Source organism: Scyliorhinus torazame, chromosome 18 (genome assembly GCF_047496885.1).
Source record: "Scyliorhinus torazame isolate Kashiwa2021f chromosome 18, sScyTor2.1, whole genome shotgun sequence".
NCBI lineage: Eukaryota > Metazoa > Chordata > Chondrichthyes > Carcharhiniformes > Scyliorhinidae > Scyliorhinus > Scyliorhinus torazame.
In genome coordinates this window covers 58,902,113-58,920,289 of record NC_092724.1, presented here as the reverse complement: position 1 = coordinate 58,920,289, position 18,177 = coordinate 58,902,113, and the positions used below count along the sequence as shown (strand labels likewise).

The 18,177-nt window shown below is 46.7% G+C and overlaps 1 protein-coding gene across 7 annotated transcripts in view; it reads right to left on the bottom strand.

The window, feature by feature from the left end:
* Positions 1 to 18,177, bottom strand: part of dpp9 (dipeptidyl-peptidase 9) — a 127,632-nt gene that overhangs the window by 80,424 nt on the left and 29,031 nt on the right. For 4 of the 7 annotated variants that reach the window (XM_072482779.1, XM_072482777.1, XM_072482785.1 and 1 more), the window contains one exon: positions 773 to 862. The exons of 2 other annotated variants lie outside the window; for them this stretch is intronic. In XM_072482779.1, coding sequence (XP_072338880.1) covers positions 773 to 828 — 56 coding nt within the window. In that variant the 5' untranslated portion in view covers positions 829 to 862. Of the gene's footprint in view, positions 1 to 772; positions 863 to 4,757; positions 4,872 to 18,177 lie in introns of those variants that run through there. One more of the 7 variants, XM_072482780.1, reaches the window with a different exon arrangement.

Genomic DNA, 18,177 nt, shown 5'->3' with positions numbered 1-18,177 from the left:
TATACACTGGGAAAGCAGTCAGCAAACGATATGGTTCAAAGTTCTATAATCATTCAGCCGAGGATCTGGGTTCGATCCCGGCTCCAGTCACTGTCCGTGTGGAGTTTGCACATTCTCCCCGTGTCTGCCTGGATCTCACCCCCACAATCCAAAGATGTGCAGGATAGGTGGATTGGCCACGCTAAATTGCTTCTTTAAAATCATTCAGCATAGAAATAATGCATTACGTTTGCAGAGTGTCTGCTTTTGCAAGGGTCATGAATCCCACAATAAAATGTATCACTTTTTTTTTAAAAAAAGGATACATGGGCTTGATTTCAATTCTTAGAATTCAGATAATGATTATAAACCAATTCAGCATTGTTGTTATGGTTTCTAACATCACCCAATCCCAAAGATTGATTACCTTGTAATCACAATCAAGCAACCAATATATAAAACCTTACCTCAGTTGAGAGGTGAAAGCATTGGTTAGAGTACTTCTGTAATGCTTGCAGCATGAAGCAGCTCTAAACAAAGTAAGGTTTCAAAAAGTCAAATTGCTTAACTATAAAGCAACCCCCTTCCATTTACTTCACGTATTGTGAAATTTGCTTCCATGAAATAAAGGCGAAAAGCAACTGGATATCAGCAATCTAGTACAGACAAACTCAGACTGTACTACAGTGCCTGTCTAACACCCCAAAAATACTGCAAGTCTGCTAAAATGTCATCAACTACAAAAGTCGAGATCAATATTAAACAGCGATAGGGTAACCTTTCAAATCCTTACCTTTTCCAACTTTCTGTGGTATCGTCTTCAAGTTTAACTTTCTTTACTCTATGCATTAACAGGCTAACAAGCCTCCACCAAGTCAGCAATCTAAAAAAGAGAGCACTTCATTACCTCAATATTGACAAGATCAAAACCATCCAATTCAGTTCTCACCATTCAATATCTTGTTCATGGTCTGGCCTTCTGCCCAGCTGCTCATTTAAGTCTTGGGTTTTCTGCGTGATCTATTCTTCACCAAATTAATTTCAATGACCTACTTTGGCAGTCTTGGCAATGAATAGGATGTCAGCTTGGTTCAACTGGTAGGATTTACCACTGGTTCAAAAGGTTTCATTTCAAGACTTCACCAGGGCCTGAACATAGAAGCTGAGTTGCCATTTCAGTGCACTGAGGGAATAGTACATTATCATAGAATTTACAGTGCAGGAGGCCATTCGGCCCATCGAGTCTGCACCGGCCCTTGGAAAGAGCACTCTACCCAAGCCCACATCTCCACCCTATCCCCTTAACCCCACCTAACATTTATTTGGACACGAAGGCCAATTTAGCATGGCCAATCCACCTAACCTGCACCTCTTTGAATTGAGAGAGGAAACCGGAACACCCGGAGGAAACCCACACAGTCACGGGGAGAACGCGCAGACTCCGCACAGACAGTGGCCCAAACCGAGAATCGAACCTGGGACCCTGGAGCTGTGAAGCAACTGTGCTGCCCATACGGTAATGTCAGAAATGTCATCTTTTACCAGATAACAAAGCAAGGTCCCTAATGTTTATTCAGATAAATGTGCAAGACCCAATGATGTTTTGTGCTAAAAGATTCTCCATAAATCACCACAAAAAGAAACTGGTCGCTCATCTCATGTTACTTTTGGGACCCTGCTGTACATAATTGCCTAGAAATTAGCAGCAAGGTAGCACTGTGGATAGCACAATTACTTCACAGCTCCAAGGTCCCAGGTTAGATTCCCGGCTTGGGTCACTGTCTGTGCGGAGTCTGCACATTCTCCCCGTGTGTGCGTGGGTTTCCTCCGGGTGCTCCGGTTTCCTCCCACAGTCCAAAGATGTGCAGGTTAGGTGGATTGGCCATGCTAAATTGCCCTTAGTGTCCAAAATTGCCCTTAGTGTTGTGTGGGTCTATTGGGTTATGGGGATAGGATGGAGGTGTGGACCTTGGGTAGGGTGCTCTTTCCAAGAGCCGGTGCAGACTCGATGGGCCGAATGGCCTCCTACTGCACTGTAAATTCTATGAAATTAACTGATCATATTGAATTGTGACTTTGGGATATCTTCGGATAAGATGATATTTAAATACTTTTTCTTTCCAATAAATGTCACTACCTTACTTCTCAATCAGTTTGATGTCTGCTACATTCAACTCACTAGTCTCCGGAGCTCCAAACCAAAATCAAGTTTCTGCTGCTTGCCAACCTTGATTGGCACAGAAATTTCTCCATGGTCTCACTCTACCACTGTTCCAATTCCTCCAGTCCTACATCCAGGACATGCTCCCTGACCTCCTCTGCATCTCTTATTCTGTGGTTTTACCTCCTTGTCCTGATGGACATTGGACAGACAGGTTTGGAAGAACAGGGAATTATCTTTGTGTGCTAATCAACATTCCTCTCAACCACCAAAAACAGAGATGGTCAGAAAGTGCATTGTCATTTGAGAGAACCTGCTCTGCACAAAACAGCTACGATGATTATCCATTATACTTGCAGAAGGTAAAGCAAATTTAGATGTTTGAGATACAATAAAACCATAAGACATAGGAACAGAAGTATGCCATTCAGCCCATCTGTTCTGCTCCGCCATTCAATGAGATCATGAGTCGATTCCCGGCTTGGGTCACTGTCTGTGTGGAGTCTGCATGTTCTCCCCGTGTCTGTGTGGGTTTCCTCAGGGTGTTCCGGTTTCCTCCCACAGTCCAAAGATGTGTAGGTAGGTGGATTGGCTATGCTAAATTGCTCTTGGTGTCCAAAAAGGTTGGGTTGGGTGGGGTTACGGGGATAGGGTGGAGGCTTGGGTTGGGTGCTCTTTCCAAGAGCCGGTGCAGACTCGATGGGCCAAATGGCCTCCTTCTGCACTGTAAATTCTATGATGACTGATCTGATACGATAATCATCAAGTCCGCTTTCCCACCTTTTCCCTATAACCCTTGATTCCTTTACTGATTAAAAATCTGTCCATCTCAGTATTTTAACATACTTAACGACCACAGATTCATTACCCTCAGAGAAGAAGTTCCTCCTCATCTCTGTTTTATGTGGCCAACCCCTTACCCTGAGATTATACCCTCTGGTCCTAGTCGCTCCTACAAGGGAAAACAACCTCTCAGTATCTACCGTGTCAACCCCCGAGAAACCTATGTGTCTCAATAAAGTCGCTTCTCATTCTTCTAAACTCCAATGAGTACAGGCCTAATCTACTCAACCTCTCCTCATAAGAAAATCCTTCCATACCTGTAATCAACCTAGAGAACCTTCTCTGGACTGCCTCCTATGCCAGTATATCTTCCCTTAGATACAGGGGCCAAAACTGTTCATAGTATTCCAGATGTGGTCTAACTAGTGCCTCATGTAGTTTGAGCAAGAATTCTGTTTTTATTCTTCATTTCGTTTGAAATAAACCTTAATAAATGCAAGTTCTTCTCCTCCACAGCTCAGTTCTACAAGGCTGCGCACATTTAATTTTTTGGCGGGATTCTTTCGGCTTGCCATGATGGTACAGTGTCACATCTGAATCTAAATTCATATTCCTATTAATTTAAGCAAAGCTCAGGTTATCAATTAAGAATTCTCAGCGATTTATCCACCTTTTAGATTATAGTACCAAGAGAAGCCCCTTAAGACCTCAAAGACCCATAATGAGTGTCATGTGAGAGTACCTTTAAGAAATGGGTGTTTACTACTGCAGTGATGTCAGAGAGTAGGTGGAGCTGGGCTGTCTGTCAGCTTTTTACTTTAGTTTTTGAGCAGGCTGCAGGGTGTGTTTTAGTTTTGTTTTCAGTGTTGGAGCTGAAGCCAGACAGAGCAGGTGCACTGTTGATCTCTCTGCCATGAAAAGACTATCTCTTGATCATTTGGTGAATTCTGAATTATAAATGTTCTCAGTAGTGAATGTAAACTTAATGTGCTTCTGGTATAAGGTGTTTTACGTCTTATGGATGTTAAAAGGAAAGCTTAAAGGTCTACTTAGTGTTGTATTCTTTGGGGGTTGTATTTGAATTAATGGTTGCTAAGATGTTCACTGTATGTGTTAAAAAGGTTAACTTGAGTTCATAGAATAAACACTCTTTTGCTTTAAAAAATACTTTTCCATTTCTGCTGTACCACACCTGTGGAGTGGGCCGTGTGCTCCGCATACCACAATCTATTAAAAGTTGTGGATCAGGTGAACTCCATGATATACTTTGGGGTTCTCTAAACCCTGGCCCATAACGTGAGTTAACAGTAAAAAGTTGCGCACCCTTTAGGGAGCCACAGAATCAATTAGGTGGTGATTACTACAGTTACAGACATGGTTGCCATCACATAATTGATTTCTCAATTTAATAATAATAATCTTCATTGTCACAAGTAGGCTTACATTAACACTGCAATGTGAAAAGCCTCTAGTCGCCACATTCCGGCACCTGCTCGGGAACACAGAGGGAGAATTCAGAATGTCCAATTCACCAATTTCCTGATGACACGAGTGTGAGTTGAGATACATGAGGATTAAAATCTTTATCCTACACACACACACACACACACACACACACACACATGGTGACTGGTCACCAATGATGCCACTGGTCACATGTTTACAGAATTGTTACAGTGCAGGAGGCCATTTTGTCCATTGTATCTGGACCGGCTCCCCAAACGAGAATCAGATTTAGTGCCACGTTGTGCTCTTGGAAACAATGAGAGGGTCCTACTTCAACCAAGGCTAGAAATAACAAACTTAACATACAAAAACAACATGCGATGCTTACCAGCGACTACTTTCAAGCATGAAACGACTAAGCTGAAATGATGTCTTCTGCGTCATAGTCAAAAAACAACCAGACAGCACAGCCCATAGTACAATTAGGTTTCTCGGACAGAATCTGCAACAATAGAAACAACCCCGAGAAAACCATAAATACCCTGTGTGGTAAACCACTGTTACTCTATTATATATATTGTGGTAAATCACTGTTACTGTATTGTATATATTGTTTGTTGTCTCCGCCTGTGGCTACTCTCCTCAGGCCCTGTATAAAGGTGGCCGACCTCTGGCCCTGCCCCAGTTCGGGATCAGTTACCAGCAGGTTCTCGTTTAGCTTGTTAAAGCCACAGTTTTGTTCCACAACTCATCTTTGTTGTAATTGATGGCACATCAATTTAATAAGCTAAACGCTTAAGATGGATGCATCACTCAAGCCTGATCGCCTGGAACTGGACCCCCAAGCAGCCAACGCCACTGCGACATTCGAGCACTGGCTAAGCTGCTTCGAAGCTTACCTCTAATCTGCCGCCGACGCCGTCATCCATAAGCTTGGTGTCCTCAACGCCCTGGTAAGCCTGCAGGTTTTCCTCCTTATCAGGGACGCTGCCTCGTACGCGGAGGCGATAACGCTGCTGAAGGGGCAGTATGTAAAGGAAGTAAATGAGTTGAATGCTAGGCATCTCCTTGCCACGAGGCATCAACACCCCGGAGAATGGCAGGCCGAATTCCTGCGCGCCTTGCGGGTACTCAGCCAGAACTGTAGTTGTCAGGTGGTATCGGCTGTCCAGCACATGGAGCTGCTGATCAGGGACACCTATGTCGTTGGCATAAAATCTAACTACATCCGCCAGCACCTGCTAGAAGGGGGTACACTCGGCCTCCAAGAGACAGTGCAGCTCTCGAATTCGCTGGAAGTGGCCTTCCATAACCTTCACCTCCGACCACGCGGCACCCATAAGACCATAAGACATAGGAGCGGAAGTAAGGCCATTCGGCCCATCGAGTCCACTCCGTCATTCAATCATGGCTGATTTCAACTCCATTTACCCGCTCTCTCTCCATAGCCCTTAATTCCTCGAGAAATCAAGAATTTATCAACTTCTGTCTTAAAGACACTCAACGTCCCGGCCTCCACCGCCCTCTGTGGCAATGAATTCCACAGACCCACCACTCTCTGGCTGAAGAAATTTCTCCTCATCTCTGTTCTAAAGTGACTCCCTTTTATTCTAAGGCTGTGCCCCTGGGTCCTAGTCTCCCCTGCGAATGGAAACAACTTCCCTACATCCACCCTATCTAAGTCATTCATTATCTTGTGAGTTTCTATTAGATCTCCCCTCAACCTCCTAAACTCCAATGAATATAATCCCAGGATCCTCAGACGTTCATCGTATGTTAGGCCTACCATTCCTGGGATCATCCGTGTGAATCTCCGCTGGACCCGCTCCAGTGCCAGTATGTCCTTCCTGAGGTGTGGGGCCCAAAATTGCTCACAGCATTCTAAATGGGGCCTAACTAATGCTTTATAAAGCTTCAGAAGTACATCCCTGCTTTTATATTCCAAGCCTCTTGAGATGAATGACAACATTGCATTTGCTTTCTTAATTACGGACTCAACCTGCAAGTTTACCTTTAGAGAATCCTGGACTAGGACTCCCAAGTCTCTTTGCACTACCTGCCCCTCCACCTATCTTTGTATCATCGGCAAACTTAGCCAGAATGCCCCCAGTCCCGTCATCTAGATCGTTAATATATAAAGAGAACAGCTGTGGCCCCAACACTGAACCCTGCGGGACACCACTCGTCACCGGTTGCCATTCCGAAAAATAACCTTTTATCCCAACTCTCTGCCTTCTGCCTGACAGCCAATCGTCAATCCATGTTAGTACCTTGCCTCGAATACCATGGGCCCTTATTTTACTCAGCAGTCTCCCGTGAGGCACCTTATCAAAGGCCTTTTGGAAGTCAAGATAGATAACATCCATTGGCTCTCCTTGGTCTAACCTATTTGTTATCTCTTCAAAGAACTCTAACAGGTTTGTCAGGCACGACCTCCCCTCACTAAATCCATGCTGACTTGTCCTAATCTGACCCTGCACTTCCAAGAATTTAGAAATCTCATCCTTAACAATGGATTCTAGAATCTTGCCAACAACCGAGGTTAGGCTAATTGGCCTATAATTTTCCATCTTTTTCCTTGTTCCCTTCTTGAACAGGGGGGTTACAACAGCGATTTTCCAATCCTCTGGGACTTTCCCGGACTCCAGTGACTTTTGAAAGATCATAACTAACGCCTCCACTATTTCTTCAGCTATCTCCTTTAGAACTCTAGGATGTAGTCCACGTGGGCCCGGAGATTTATCAATTTTTAGACCTCTTAGTTTCTCTAGCACTTTCTCCTTTGTGATGGCTACCATATTCAACTCTGCCCCCTGACTCTCCGGAATTGTTGGGATATTACTCATGTCTTCTACTGTGAAGACTGACGCAAAGTACTTATTTAGTTCCTCAGCTATTTCCTTGTCTCCCATCACAAAATTACCAGCGTCATTTTGGAGCGGCCCAATGTCAACTTTTGCCTCCCGTTTGTTTTTAATGTATTTAAAGAAACTTTTACTATCATTCCTAATGTTACTGGCTAGCCTACCTTCATATTTGATCCTCTCTTTCCTTATTTCTCTCTTTGTTATCCTCTGTTTGTTTTTGTAGCCTTCCCAATCTTCTGACTTCCCACTACTCTTTGCCACATTATAGGCTCTCTCTTTTGCTGTGATGCATTCCCTAACTTCCTTTGTCAGCCATGGCTGCCTAATACCCCCTCTGATAACCTTTCTTTTCTTTGGGATGAACCTCTGCACTGTGTCCTCAATTACTCCCAGAAACTCCTGCCATTGCTGTTCTACTGTCTTTCCCACTAGGCTCTGCTCCCAGTCGATTTTCGTCAGTTCCTCCCTCATGCCCCTGTAGTTACCTTTATTTAACTGTAACACCTTTACATCTGATTCTACCTTCTTTCTTTCAAATTGGAGATTGAATTCTACCATATTCTGATCACTGCCTCCTAAGTGTTCCCTTACTTTAAGATCTTTAATCAAGTCTGACTCATTACATAACACTAAGTCCAGAATGGCCTGTCCCCTCATGGGCTCCATCACAAGCTGTTCCAAAAAGCCCTCCTGTAAACATTCAATGAATTCCCTTTCCTTGGGTCCACTGGCAGCATTATTTACCCAGTCCACCTGCATATTGAAGTCCCCCATGATCACTGTGACCTTGTCTTTCTGACATGCACTTTCTATTTCGTGGTGCATTTTGTGCCCCCGGTCCTGACCACTGTTAGGAGGCCTGTAGATAACTCCCATTATGGTTTTTTTGCCTTTGTGGTTCCTCAACTCTACCCACACAGACTCCACATCATCTGACCCTATGTCATTTAGTGCTATTGATTTAATTTAATTCCTAATTAACAAGGTAACCCCGCCCCCTCTGCCCACCTCCCTGTCTTTTCGATAGGTTGTGAATCCCTGGATGTTTAAATGCCAGTCCTGAACCCCCTGCAACCATGTCTCTGTGATGCCTACCACATCATACCTGCCAGTCACAATCTGGGCCACAAGCTCATCTACCTTGTTCCGTACACTGCCCACGTGGACGTCGTGGGTGTCGCCATCACCCGGCCCGGATGCACCTGTGCCGCGCATCAGTCCACCAACACCGGAGGCCCGAGATGCTACTTCGGTGGCCAGGGTAAGCACCACAGACAACGCTGCCCAGCGAGGAGCGCGATCTGCAACGGGTGTGGAAAGAAGGGCCACTTCGCCAAAGTCTGCCAGGTCCGATCTGTTCCTAAAGTTTCCAGACCCAGCAGCAGCAGCGCTGCGTGTTGCCTGTCGGGACTGCCCCCATCTACCACGTCATCCACCACGTGCGACCCTTGGGGGCTGCCATCTTCAACGCCACCCGCCACGTGCGACCCGTGGGGGCCGCCATCTTCGACGCCACACGCCACGTGCGACCTGTGTGGACCGCCATCTTGGAATCACCCCGCCGCCTCCTGGAACCCCTGCTCACCCAGTCGTACGCTGGCCTCCGCTACTCTCGACCAGCCCACCCACCTTCCGAAGCTCGCCGCCATCACCATCGACCAGTCTCAACCTCATCACCTCACTAAATCCTTGATGGCCGTCCGGATCAACGGGCACGAGACGACCTGCCTCTTCGACTCCGGGAGCACTGACAGCTTCATCCACCCAGATACGGTAAGGTGCTGCTCCCTCCCAATTTTACCCGTGACCCAGAAAATCTCCCCGGCTTCCGGATCACATTCCATGGAGACCTAGGGGTACTGTGTCGCAACTCTTTCGGTACAGGGCGTAGAGTACATTAATTTCAAGCTCTACGTCCTCCCTCATCTCTGCGCTGCCCTATTACTGGGTCTTTATTTTCAGTGCCACCTCCGAAGCCTTACCTTGAAGTTCAGTGGACCACTGCCCCCCCTCACTATCTGTTGCCTCGCGACCCTTAAGGTCACTCCACTCTCGCTCTTCGCTAACCTCACCCTGGACTGTAAGCCCGTCGCCACTAGGAGCAGACGATACGTTGCCCAGGAAAAGGCCTTTATCAGGTCAGAGGTCCAGCGACTCCTGCGGGAAGGGATCATAGACACCAGTACCAGCCCCTGGAGAGCCCAAGTGGTGGTCGTCAAGACTGGGGAGAAGCACCAGATGTCATCGACTACAGTCAGACGATCAACTGGTACACGCAGCTCGATGCGTATCCTCTTCCCCACATTTCTGATATGGTCAATCAGATTGCGCAGTCTTCTCCACTGTTGACTTGAAGTCCGCGTACCACCAGCTCCCGATCTGCCCGGATGACCGCCAATACACTGCCTTCGAAGCAGATGGCCGCCTCTACCACTTTCTCAGGGTGCCCTTCGGCATCACCAATGGGGTTGCGGTCTTCCAACGAGTGATGGACCGAATGGTTGACCAGTACGGGCTCCGGGCCACGTTCCCGTATCTGGATGATGTCACCTCTGCGGCCATGACCAGCAGGATCATGACGCTAACCTCCGACATTTCCTCCACACCGCTAAGCTCCTTAACCTCACATATAAGGAGCAATGCGTTTTGCGCACAACCCGCCTAGCCATTCTTCGCTCCGTGGTGGAAAACGGGGTCCTAGGGCGCGACCCCGACTGCATGTGCCCCCTCCTGGAACTTCCCCTCCCCCACTGCCCCAAGGCCCTGAAGAGATTCCTGGGGTTCTTCTCCTATTATGCCCAGTGGGTCCCCAATTATATGGACAAGGCCCGCCCACTCATTAAATCTACCATTTTCTCCTAACGGCTGAGGCCCGCCTGGCCTTCAACCGCATCAAGGCAGATATTGCCAAAGCCGCAAGGCATGCAGTAGACGAGTCCATCCCGTTCCAGGTGGAGAGCGATGCGTCTGACTTTGCCCTGGCCGCTACCCTCAACCAGGTGGGCAGGCCCGTGGCTTTCTTCTCCCGTACCCTCCAGGCCTCCAAAATTCAACACTCCTCCGTCGAAAAGGAAGCCCAAGCCATTTTGGAAGCTGTGCGACATTGGAGGCATTACCTGGCCGGCAGGTGATTCACTCTCCTCACTGACCAACGGTCGGTTGCCTTCATGTTTAATAACACACAGCGGGGCAAGATCAAGAATGACAAGATCCTGAGGTGGAGGATCAAACTCTCCACCTACGATTACGATATCTTTTATCGACCAGGGAAGCTCAATGAGCCCCCAGATGCCGTATCCTGCAGTACATGTGCCAGCGCACGAGTAGACCGACTTCAGGCCCTCCACAATGACCTCTGTCACCCGGGGGTCACCCGTTTTTTTTATTTTGTCAAGGCCTGCAACCTGCCTTACTCCGTCAAGGAGATCAGGACCATGACAGGGACTGCCAGGTCTGCGCGGAGTGCAAACCACACTTCTATCGGGCAGACAGAGTGCACCTGGTAAAGGCTTCCCGCCCCTTTGAGCGCATCAGCATCGACTTCAAAGGGCCCCTCCCCTGCACTGACCGTAACGTGTACTTCCTCAACATTATTGACAAGTATTCACGTTTCCCTTTCGCCATCCCATGCCCTGATATGACCTCTGCCAACATCATCAAGGCTCTGCACAGTCTCTTCACCTTATTCGGTTTCCCCACCTACACCCATAGCGATCGGGGTTCCTCTTTCATGAGTGACGAGTTGTGTCAGTTCCTGCTTAGCAAGGGCATCGCCTCGAGCAGGACTACCAGCTGCAAGCCACGGGGAACCGGACAGGTGGAGAAGGAGAACACGACGGCCTGGAAGGCTGTCCTTCTTGCCCTATGGTCTAGACGTCTCCCACTGGCAGGAGGTCCTTCCCGATGCGTTCCGCTCCATCCGGTCGCTCCTGTGCACTGCCAATGAGACCCCTCACAAACGAATGTTTGTTTTCCCCACGAAGTCCACCTCACTCCCGTCCTGGCTGACAGTCCCAGGGCCCGTCCTCCTCCAGAAGTATGCGAGGAGTCATAAATCAGATCCCCTGTTCGCAAGGATTCTTCTCCTCCATGCCAACCCACAATATGCCAAGTGGCACACCATGACAGGCGGCAGGATACAGCCTCCCTTCGGGATTTGGCACCCGCTGGTTCCCCAGTGACCATCACCACCACTCCTGCCCCTACACCATCTCCCTCTCCACCGACTCAACTACTGGATGAAGAAAAAGACGACACGCTCCCGAACACGCAGGTCTCGACACCAGTGCCCACACCACAGCCGGGACTGAGGCGTTCACGGGGGAAGGTCAAAGCCCCCGACAGATTTGATCTTTAAGTCCACTTCACCCCTGCCGGACTCTCTCTTTTTTTTTTTTTAAAACAGGGGGTGAATGTAGTAAACCACTGTTACTGTATTATATATATTGTGATAAACCACTGTAACTGTATTGTATATATTGTTTGTCGTCTCTGCTGGCTCCACCTGTGGCTCCTCCCCTCAGGCTCTGTATAAAGGTGGCCGACCTCTGGCCCTGTTGCAGTTCGGGATCAGTTACCAGCAGGTTCTAATTTAGCTTATTAAAGCCACAGTTTTGTTCCACAACTCGTCTTTGTTGTAATTGATGGTACATCACCCTGCTTACACGAACAAAGGTGCTGACTACGGGGTTCCGCCACTCAGCTGACTTATTTTAGTTGAATGAGGGAGGCAACACAGTGAAACTGCATTTTGTTCAGCAGTTCTATCAGGTAGAATGTGTTGCTTTTATGAACTTCTCAAAGCTGCACAGTCTGCAATGATTTTAAACATTATTGGGTGTTGCTAAGCACACCAAGAATAACAGGAAACATGCTTCCTCCTGGATGGTCAACAATTCCTTCTTCTCTCTATTAGTGACTATTCTATTATTCTGCACAAATCTCCCCAATGATGGAAATAATTGAACAGAAGTTTGATGTTGAGCTGCTGGTATGTTGCCTGTACTTTGACAACAGGCAGCATCAGGAAAAATAAAAATATTTCTTTGTTATTTTCGTATTTTATTTAGTTCTCTTTCTCCTCCAGAATTCAGGTTGACCGAAAGAAGCTGAGTGAATGAATGAAAATTGCTTATTGTCACAAGTAGGCTTCAAATGAAGTTACTATGAAAAGCCCCTAGTCGCCACATTCTGGCGCCTGTTCGGGGTAAAGGTGAAACTGGCGTGGCTACGGTAGTGTAGTGCTTATATTAGTTAGTGGTTAGTTGTTCAGATGCCGATCACAAAAGTACATATCCTATCATGGCTGATGCAGAATTTAAATTCAGTCAGGAAACACACGATTCTCGAAAAATCCAATACAGGAGTAGTCCCAGGCTAGCGTGGTTGACTCCAAACTGCCTTCAAGTCACTTAGTTGTATCAAACTGCCTGTTCAAAGCAAATAGGATGGGCAGAAAATGCCAGCCTTGCCAGCACATATTCAGAGGATGTAAAAAAAAATTTTTTTTAATCTCCAAAAGATAAATCAGGAAAGTCCCAAATTCAACATACATATCTGATCTGTGTTACTGGTCATCCTAGAGAAGTGGGCAGCAGAGGGGGCACAAAGTCACACAGGGTTACTGTCCTGGGGCAGAAGGGACCTGTGGGAGGGTTCCTTTAGAAGAATAAAATTGGGAGGGGTCGAGTAGAGATTAGTGAAACCTAAAGTGTGCTGCCAGCACTTTCAACTTTTCAAATTTCCAGCATTTGCAATTTTCAAAATATATCTTTACCTTGCACGAACAGCTGCAACTGTTGCAGCTCAGAAGAAACTAAATGGTACTGTTGCTAAAGGACAGATAGGAATTCTCCATTTTAAGATTTTAATTAGCACATGCTGGCCAAGGCAAAGAAAATGCATAAAATTCTTTCAGTGAAAAGGAATTTACAGAATTTCTATCAGATAAACCAAGGGTTTCCTGGGGAAATGGCAGTCAAGAACTGTTCATATAGAATGGTTTGACAGAAGCAAAGGAATGTTATTCCAAGTAGCTGTATGAATGGGCTCGAAGTCCTCTGCATGCTAATTGACCATCAACACTGCAGACCTTCTGGTTGGCCTTCACTGATGCTAAACAAAAAGAAAATTTCACATTTGCTCTCCCATGCAAAAAAATGGCTTCTGAAACAAAGGCATTGTGGTGGCAGCATTTTTACACAGACACCACAGCCATTTGACCACAAGTCTGCAAGCTGCAAGAGTAGTTCTTCAAAGTCACCCCAAAAGGTTAGCATTCAATTGTCAAAAGCAAAATAGGTGTTAAACTATATACTGTACAATTTGATTTGAAATTAGAGGAGAGGTCAGAGGGCAACGTATCCTAGTTTGCTGGTGATACAAGGCTCTGTGGAAAAGTAAACTGAGGAGGGTGTAAGGACATTGCACAGGAATACAGATGAATTAAGGGTTTGGGCAATATCATAGTAGATGGAGTACATCATGGGAAATGTGAAAATATCCTCTATCTTAGGAAGTTTAGAATATTTCTTGGATAGATGATCAATTAGTAAATGCTGGTACATCCTTGAACACAGAAAGTTGACTTGCAGGTACAAATTATTAGAAAATCACACTGCACGTTAGTCTTTATTACAAAGGGTTTGGAGTGCAAGAGTAAGGTAGACGTGCCACAATTATAGAGGGCAGGGGTTCCCAAACTGGTGTACGCAAAGGGTCTCCCAAGGCGGGCCGTGGCACTGGTGGCTGCCGTGTGACCGGCAAATGCCGATTCCAACATTCAGAATTTTAAAATAGTTTGGGAAAACAAATAGCTCAATCAGAGCAAGGCCTTTCAGAGCACTGGATGCTGATAGGCTGGCTAGTCAGCTGAACTCCGAAGTCATTTGGAAACAAATCACCTTGAATACAAGAACAAAAGTTTCTTCAGGAGAAAACTTAATTCACTAATGAGCAGCAAGTCCATGATGGGAGGATCGACCAAAACAGATAATGAGAACGCAACTGAGGTGTTCTACAGTTACCGCATTGCATTTACAGGACAAGCCCATGCGATTGGTGAAAACTTGGCGTAAAGGAGGCAGCATCACTCCTCACACCGAAGATCAACCTTCAATTCTTAATAACACAGTTTTATATGCATAGATATGGCTAGAAAAGGCTTGTTAATGTTTGATTTGTGTTTGCACAAGTACAGGCAAAAGAAAAGGGGCATCGAAATTATGAGAATGTTTAGGGTTCCCCAATTCTCTTGGGAGGTGATTAGGGGTTCCATGGCTCGAAACGTGTGTAGCACCTTGATATGGGGATCTGGTGAGACCAAACCTAAAGCACCATGTACAGTTTTGCTCTCCCAGGTGGACTGGGAAAATCAGGTTGGTAGTGGGTCCCAAGAAAAGGAATTTGTGGAATGTCTACAAGATGGTTTTTTGGAGCAGCTTGTGGCAGAGCCTACGAGGGAACAGGCAATTCTGAATTTGGTGATGTACAATGAGGCATACTTGATTAGGGAACTTAAGGCGAAGGAACACTTAGGGAGCAGTGACCATATTATGACTGAGAGGGAGAAGCTGGAATCAGATGTAACGGTATTACAATTAAATAAGGGTCGCTACAAAGACATGAGGGAGGAACTGGCCAGAGTTGATTGGAAAGGAAGACTAGCAGGGAAGACCATGGAGCAGCAATGGCAGGGGTTTTGGGGGGTTATTTGGGAGACAGAACTGAAATTCATCCCAATGAAGAAAAATGCTAAGGGGAGGACAAGGCGTCCATGGCTGATGAGGGAAGTCAAGGACTGCATGAAAGCAAAAGAAAAAGCATACAAAGTGGCGAGCATTAGTGGGAAGCCAGGGGGTTGGGAAGCCTTTAAAAGCAAGCAAAGGGCAACTTAAAAAGCAATAAGAGGGGAGAAAATGAAATACGAGTGCAAGCTAGCTAGTAATACAAAAGAAAATAGGAAGAGTTTTTTTCAATATATAAAAGAGAGAGGCAAAAATAGACATTGGACCACTGGAAAATGTGGCTGGAGAAGTAATAATAGGAAACAAAGAAATGGCAGAGGAACTGAATAGTTACTTTACATCAGTCTTCACAGTGGAAGACACCAGTGGGATGCCAGAGCTCCAGGAGAATCAGGGGGCAGAGGTAAGTGTAGTGGCCACCATTAATGAGAAAGTTCAGGGGAACTGAAAGGTCTGAAGGTAGATAAATCACTTGGACCGAATGGACTACACCCCAGGGCTCTAAAAGAGATAGCTGAGGAGATTGTGGAGGCATTGGTGGTGATCTTTCAGGAATCACTGGAGGTCGGGAGGGTCCCAGGGGACTAGAAAGTGGCTAATGTAACACCGCTGTTTAAGAAGGGAGGGAGACAGAAGATGGGAAATTATAAGCCAGTTAGCCTGACTTCGGTCACTGGTAAGATTTTAGAGTCCATTGTTAAAGCTGAGATTGCGGAGTACTTGGAAGTGCATGATAAAATAGGGCTGAGTCAGCACGGCTTTGTCAAGGGAATGTCATGTCTGACAAATCTGTTAGAGTTTTTTTAGGAAATAACAAGGAAGTTAGACAAAGGAGAACCAGTGGATGCGATTTACTTAGATTTCCAGAAGGCCTTTGACAAGGTGCCGTATAAGAGACTGTTAAATAAGTTAAGAGCCCATGTGTTAAGGGTAAGATCCTGGCATGGTTAGAGGACTGGCTGAAGGCAGAGATTGGGGTTAAAGGGGTCTTTTTCAGGATGGCAGCCGGTGACTCGTGGTGTACTTCAGGGGTCGGTGCAGGGACCACAACTTTACACAATATACATTAATGATCTGGAAGAAAGAACTGAAGGCACTGTTGCTAAGTTTGCAGATGATATAAAGATCTGCAGAGGGGCAGGTAGTATTGAGGAAGCAGGGGGGCTGCAGAAGGACTTGGAAAGGCTAGGAGAGTGGGCAAACAAGTGGCGGAATACAATGTGGAAAGGTATGAGGTTATGCACTTTGGAAGGAGGAATGGAGGCATAGACTATTTGCTAAATGGGAAGATGCTCAGGAAATCAGAAGCACAAAGGGACTTGGGAGTCCTTGTTCAAGATACTCTTAAGGTTAACGTGCAGATTCAGTCGGCAGTTAGGAAGGCAAATGCAATGTTAGCATTGATGTGGAGAGGGCTAGAATACAAGAGCAGGGATGTGCTTCTGAGGCTGTATAAGGCTCTGGTCAGACCCCATTTGGAGTATTGTGAGCAGTTTTGGACCCCGTATACAAGGATGTGCTGGCCTTGGAAAGGATCCAGAGGAGGTTCACAAGAATGATCCCTGGAATGAAGGGCTTGTCATATGAGGATCAGTTGAAGACTCTGGGTCTGTGTTCATTGGAGTTTAGATGGATATGGGGGGATCTTATTGAAACTGACAGGATACTGCGAGGCTTGGATAGAGTCGACGAGGAGAGGATGTTTCCACTTGTAGGAAAAACTAGAACCAAAGGACACAATCTCAGACTAAAGGGACGATCCTTCAAAACAGAAATTAGGAGGAATTTCTTCAGCCAGAGGGTGGTGAGTCTGTGGAATTCTGCCGCAGAAGGCTGTGGAGGCCAAATCACTGAGTGTCTTTAAGCAGAGATAGATAGGTTCTTGATTAATAAGGGGATCAGGGATTATGAGGAGAAGGCAGGAGAATGCGGATGAGAAAAATATCAGCCATGATTGAACGGCAGAGCAGACTCGATGGGCTGAGTGGCCTAATTCTGCTCCTATGTCTTATGGTCTACCCAAGGAAGGGTATAGCTACCTTACGAGTTGTAAAAAAGGTACCAGATTGACTCCTAGGAAGACAGAGCTGTCCTATAAAGGGAGAGTATAGAATGGGCCTACATCCTGGAGTTTAGAAGAAGAGGTGGTCGTATTAAAGATATACTGAGTGCTGATTTTGGGTGCATTTGAGTGCTATAGTGAGAGTTTGGTGACTGAGGGAGTTAGGTGAGGAGGGAGCAAGGTGCTCCTTTCATTTCCTCGAAGAGCGAGAAGGGAGCCGGGAATTTACAGAGAGTGCAGCTGACTGGGAGCAGAGCGGAGGGCGGAGTTCCAGTTGGTCCACAGGGCAACTATATTCTGTAAGGTAAGAGGGGATGGAGGCTTAGGCTGTTGCATGCTCCTCCTGTAGGATGTGGGTGGTGAGGGATACCACCGGTGTCCCCGCTGACTATACCTGCGGGAAGTGCACCCACCTCCAGCTCCTCAGAGACCGTGTTAGGGAACTGGAGGAACTTCGGATCATCCGGGAGGCAGAGGGGGTTATAGAGAAGAGTTACAGGAGGTAACCACACCCAAGGTACAGGACAAGAGTAGCTGGGTTACAGCCAGGGGAAAGAAAATGAACAGGCAGACAGTGCAGGGATCCCGCGTGGCCGTTCCCTTTCCAAACAAGTATACCGTTTTGGATGCCGTTGGGGGGGATGACCTACCAGGGGAAGGCCCTAGCGGCCAGTTTTCTGGCATTGAGTCTGGCTCCGGGGCTCAGAAGGGAAGGGGGGAGAATAGAAAAGCAATGGTAATAGGAGATTCAATAGTTAGGGGAATAGATAGGAGATTCTGTGGTCGCGAGCGAGACTCCCGGAAGGTAGGTTGCCTCCCGGGTGCCAGGGATGTCTCGAATCGTGTCTTCAGGATCCTTAAGGGGAAGGGGGAGCAGCCAGAGGTCGTGGTGCACATTGGTACCAACGACGTAGGTAGGAAAAGGGGTGTGGAGGTAATAACCGAGTTTAGGGAGTTAGGCTGGAAGTTAAAAGCCAGGACAGACAGAGTTGTCATCTCTGGTTTGTTGCTGGTGCCACGTCATAGCGAGGCTAGGATTAGGGAGAGAGTGCAGCTGAACACGTGGCTGCAGGAATGGTGTAGGAGGGAGAGATTCAGGTCTTGGATAATTGGAGTGCATTCTGGGGAAGGTGG